Here is a 3558-nt window from a genome sequence, read left to right as displayed (position 1 = left end):
AAAAAAATTTTGAATATTTTTTTAAGAACCCAAAAATATTTTTTTGATTTTACTAAAATTTTATCCTACAAAAGTTTTCAAGTTTGAAAAAATCACTTCAGTGTTTTTTTCTGGAGTTCGAGATAGGTAGTTCGAGACAGACAAAATTGCGAAACTCACTTTTTTCGCATTCTAAATTTTCGTAACATCACGTTTAACAATTGTTATCTCGAGTAATATTTTTGTAAGGAATTTTAATGATATCCTACAAGTAAGTACCCAATGTTGTCCTGCGGGAATTTAATAATTTTTTCACTTAATTTATTCAACTATTATTTTGTTTAAAACTTTTATCGTTTCTTACATTTTTATCAAAGTAATAAAAACCACAATGCTGTTTATGTTCAATAAAATTTTATGATTACATAAAGATATACTTCAAATCTCGATTACTAATGATACCCTAAAAATTGATTTTTAATTTGAACTTGAAAAAAAATTGTTAAAAAAATTCCACAGACATTTCGGTTTTTTGAGTCACTAAATTGCAATAAAAAATATCAGAAAGATAAAGTGTTTGAGTTGTTTCCAATCTTTATTGCCGTGCAATTATATGTTTTCTCATAGTCATTGAATAACTCGTGCATGGGAACAGCTGATTATTTAAATTCGTAACAGAATCGATATGTGCTAAATTGTTTTCTAATCATTATCATGTGTCATGTTTTTGATAAGTCTGATGTTGAGTAGGTTATTATCTTGCTCAATCTTTTCAAGTACCTACTAATAAAGAAGAACTCTTAAGAAAAAGCATTGTTATTTAGAAAATAATATTGATCGATTTTAAAACAAAGAATTTTAAATTGATTTAGTTGTTTACAATAAAAATTCTCTCCGTGTACCTGTTATAGAAAATACCTTCCTTTGTTCTATGCACTAAATGCTTATGCATTTGAGAGTTATCTTTACAATGCTGATGATGGTAAACAAAATAAAAATAAAAAAAGAGATCATCTTATCTTTGCATCTTTAATGAGGCCACCAGATAAAGATCTTCAATAACACTTTTGATTGCCTTTAAATTGCATGTAATAAGTGCCATTACACATTAGTAACGAAAATACCCTCGAAATGAAAACTATACAGAATTTTGTTCTATTGATCCTGTTGGTATGATAAAAATATATTTTTTTAAATTTTTGATCGGAATTAATAAATTTGCCATTAAAGTTCTCAGCAAAAACAATCTTTTCCCAAGATGTTATAGCTTTAGAAGGAAATCAGGAATCAATAATTACAAATTCTTCTCCGACTGAAAATCCTGAAACTTTGGCATCGATTCCAAGTGACAAGGCTCCCGAAGAAGGTACGTTTAAGTTTTTATTTCGCAGTGAAAAGGATTCATGGAGAGTTTTTCAATAATCTTTTTTAATCCTTAAAACAAAACTAGTGAAACTTGACAATTTGGCAACCTTACAACCTCAGGAGGCAGAAACTCAAGGAATTGTAGTGAATTCTCCCGATAATCAAGAAAATAACGAAGAAATTCCAACAGTTGTTCCTGAAGAACAGGGATTAGGAACTGTTGATTCGGACCCTGCTGCAGAAACTCCCATAGAAACAACAAACGAGGAGCCTCCAAAAGCAACTTTGAGTGAAACAGAACCAGAAGTTCCAGGAAATACTTCAGAGCAAATTCCTTCAGACACAACAGAAAACGTTCAACCAATAGAATCCACTTTATCGCCTGAAATTGAAGAAGTTACCGAAGATCAAGTAAGTGGAACTAATGAAACAGAGGTTCCTTCAGAAACAAGCATAGGTACATTAGAAACAGAGTCAACGAAAACAGAGGCCGAAACAGAAGCAGTTGTTCAAGAGTCTTCAAACACCGAGGCTTCTTCAAACACAGACACTTCAGAAACAGAGTTATCGCAAACAGAAAAGCCGGAAACAGAACCAGTGGCTGAGGAGGTTAACACCACCGAGCCGCCTGCAAATCCAGAAGCATCAGTGACTGAGTCGTCGAAAACCGAAGAGGCGGAAACAGAATCAGTAGTTGAGGAGGCTGAGAATACTGAGGCTCCTGCAATTAACAATGAATCAACCGATGCTACAATTGAAGCAGAACCTACAAGTTCTGAACCAGAGTTGAATGTTGAAACTAGTTCTATCTCATCAAATCCATCTACTGAGGCTACCGAAAATCCTACCGAAACTTCCAGTAATCCATCAGAAGTTCCATCAACTACAATTACTCCATGTACCGAAATTGGTAACTTTGCAAATCCTACCAACTGTCGACGTTACTTATCCTGCACTGGCAACACTTCCAATCTTATCTCTGAAGACTGTGAATGTCCCGAAAAAACTGCATTTAGTCCAATACTTGGCCGCTGTACTCGTGATCTTTCGCCATGCCTCGATGAAGAACCAGTATGCCTTCGAACAAGTAGCATTCCAAATCCAAATGGTGAAAAGTCTTCATATTTCTGGTGTGTTCCAAGTTTATTAGGAGGATTTCACAAATATCAAATTCAATGTTCAGAAAATGAAGTCTTTATACCTTTAATTGGTAGATGTTGGATTGCAACTCCACAAATGGGTGGTGGATTAGGATTTGGACTTATCAATCTTGTACCAAGTGATCGGGATATTGTTAGAGCTGAGTGGAAACTTTTGAGAAAAGAAATTAAAGAGAAGATTAAGGCAGAAAAACTTCAAAAGAAGTTGGAAGAGAAAGCTAAAGCTAGGGCAGAAAAACTTGCTGCTAAAGAATTGAAGAAACAGAAAGGAGTCGTTAGGAAAGTTGATGATGAGAATGATGGGGAAGAAGAAGACGATGAATAGTGCGATTAAGTTTTTGTAGATATGTGTTCATTTTATCTTTAAATTTTTACTTATTTTACTATTATATATTTACTATTATATATTCATATTCTGTTTGAAATTATTAAAAATTGATTTAAAAAAGAATTTTCGTATTAGTTTTTATTTTGCATTTAAAATGAAAACTGATGTAAGTACAAAGTAAAATTTTTCATTTTTAATATATTGGCTTCAGATGCATTTGTTTCTTTTATCTTTTAGCTATCAGTAAAATTAGTTTTTTTTTTTTTCAAATCTATCAATAGGTACCTACAGTTCATTGCAGTCTAAAATCAATATGTTTATATGCTCCAGATTTGGGGTACAGTATTTGTACAGATGTGAGAAGTCTGAAGGAATTAAACTTGTCCTATCGTCGGCTGCCACCTGCTACATCTACATTCAAATTATTTTAAAAATTGATTCAAAATACAAATTTAAGAAGAAATTTGAAACAAAAATATTGACTTGGTCTTTGAAGCAATTAAATGCACAACGGAATCGCACGTAATAACTTTTTTAGCTCAAGGTTCCAAAGGCAAATTTGAGAAGAAAAAGAAAATTAAGTAATAGAATTCCTGATATGTAATGAAAACTTTTTCCTATCATACATACTCATCTTAAAGAGGTCTTAATGTCTTATTTTGAATACCTAATTTGTTATGAAGACTTTTTTCATTCGTAAATTCTGATACTTAAAGGGGTCTTAAG

At 32.3% G+C, this 3558-nt stretch overlaps 1 protein-coding gene across 1 annotated transcript; it reads left to right on the top strand.

Annotated features, from left to right (window-relative positions):
- The first annotated feature begins 1033 nt into the window (after positions 1 to 1033).
- LOC129911337 (salivary glue protein Sgs-3) lies at positions 1034 to 2955 on the top strand. The gene is made up of 3 exons (XM_055989103.1): positions 1034 to 1149; positions 1210 to 1345; positions 1430 to 2955. The coding sequence occupies exons 1-3, from the start codon at positions 1111 to 1113 to the stop codon at positions 2827 to 2829; spliced, it is 1575 nt and encodes a 524-aa protein (XP_055845078.1). The 5' UTR covers positions 1034 to 1110; the 3' UTR covers positions 2830 to 2955.
- Positions 2956 to 3558: the final 603 nt, after the last annotated feature.

The sequence above is a fragment of the Episyrphus balteatus genome, chromosome 2, assembly GCF_945859705.1.
Source record: "Episyrphus balteatus chromosome 2, idEpiBalt1.1, whole genome shotgun sequence".
In the NCBI taxonomy this organism is placed as follows: domain Eukaryota; kingdom Metazoa; phylum Arthropoda; class Insecta; order Diptera; family Syrphidae; genus Episyrphus; species Episyrphus balteatus.
Note: the sequence above shows the minus strand (reverse complement) of the source record. Positions and strands in the feature narration are given on the sequence as shown.

What these genes read in the sequence shown, in the direction of transcription:
- LOC129911337 (XM_055989103.1), top strand. Translation starts at nt 1,111, where the DNA reads ATGAAAACTATACAGAATTTTGTTCTATTGATCCTGTTG. An exon ending in TTGTTCTATTGATCCTGTTG is followed by an intron (nt 1,150 to 1,209) that starts GTATGATAAAAA and finishes TTGCCATTAAAG; the next exon opens with TTCTCAGCAAAAACAATCTT. An exon ending in TGACAAGGCTCCCGAAGAAG is followed by an intron (nt 1,346 to 1,429) that starts GTACGTTTAAGT and finishes AAACAAAACTAG; the next exon opens with TGAAACTTGACAATTTGGCA.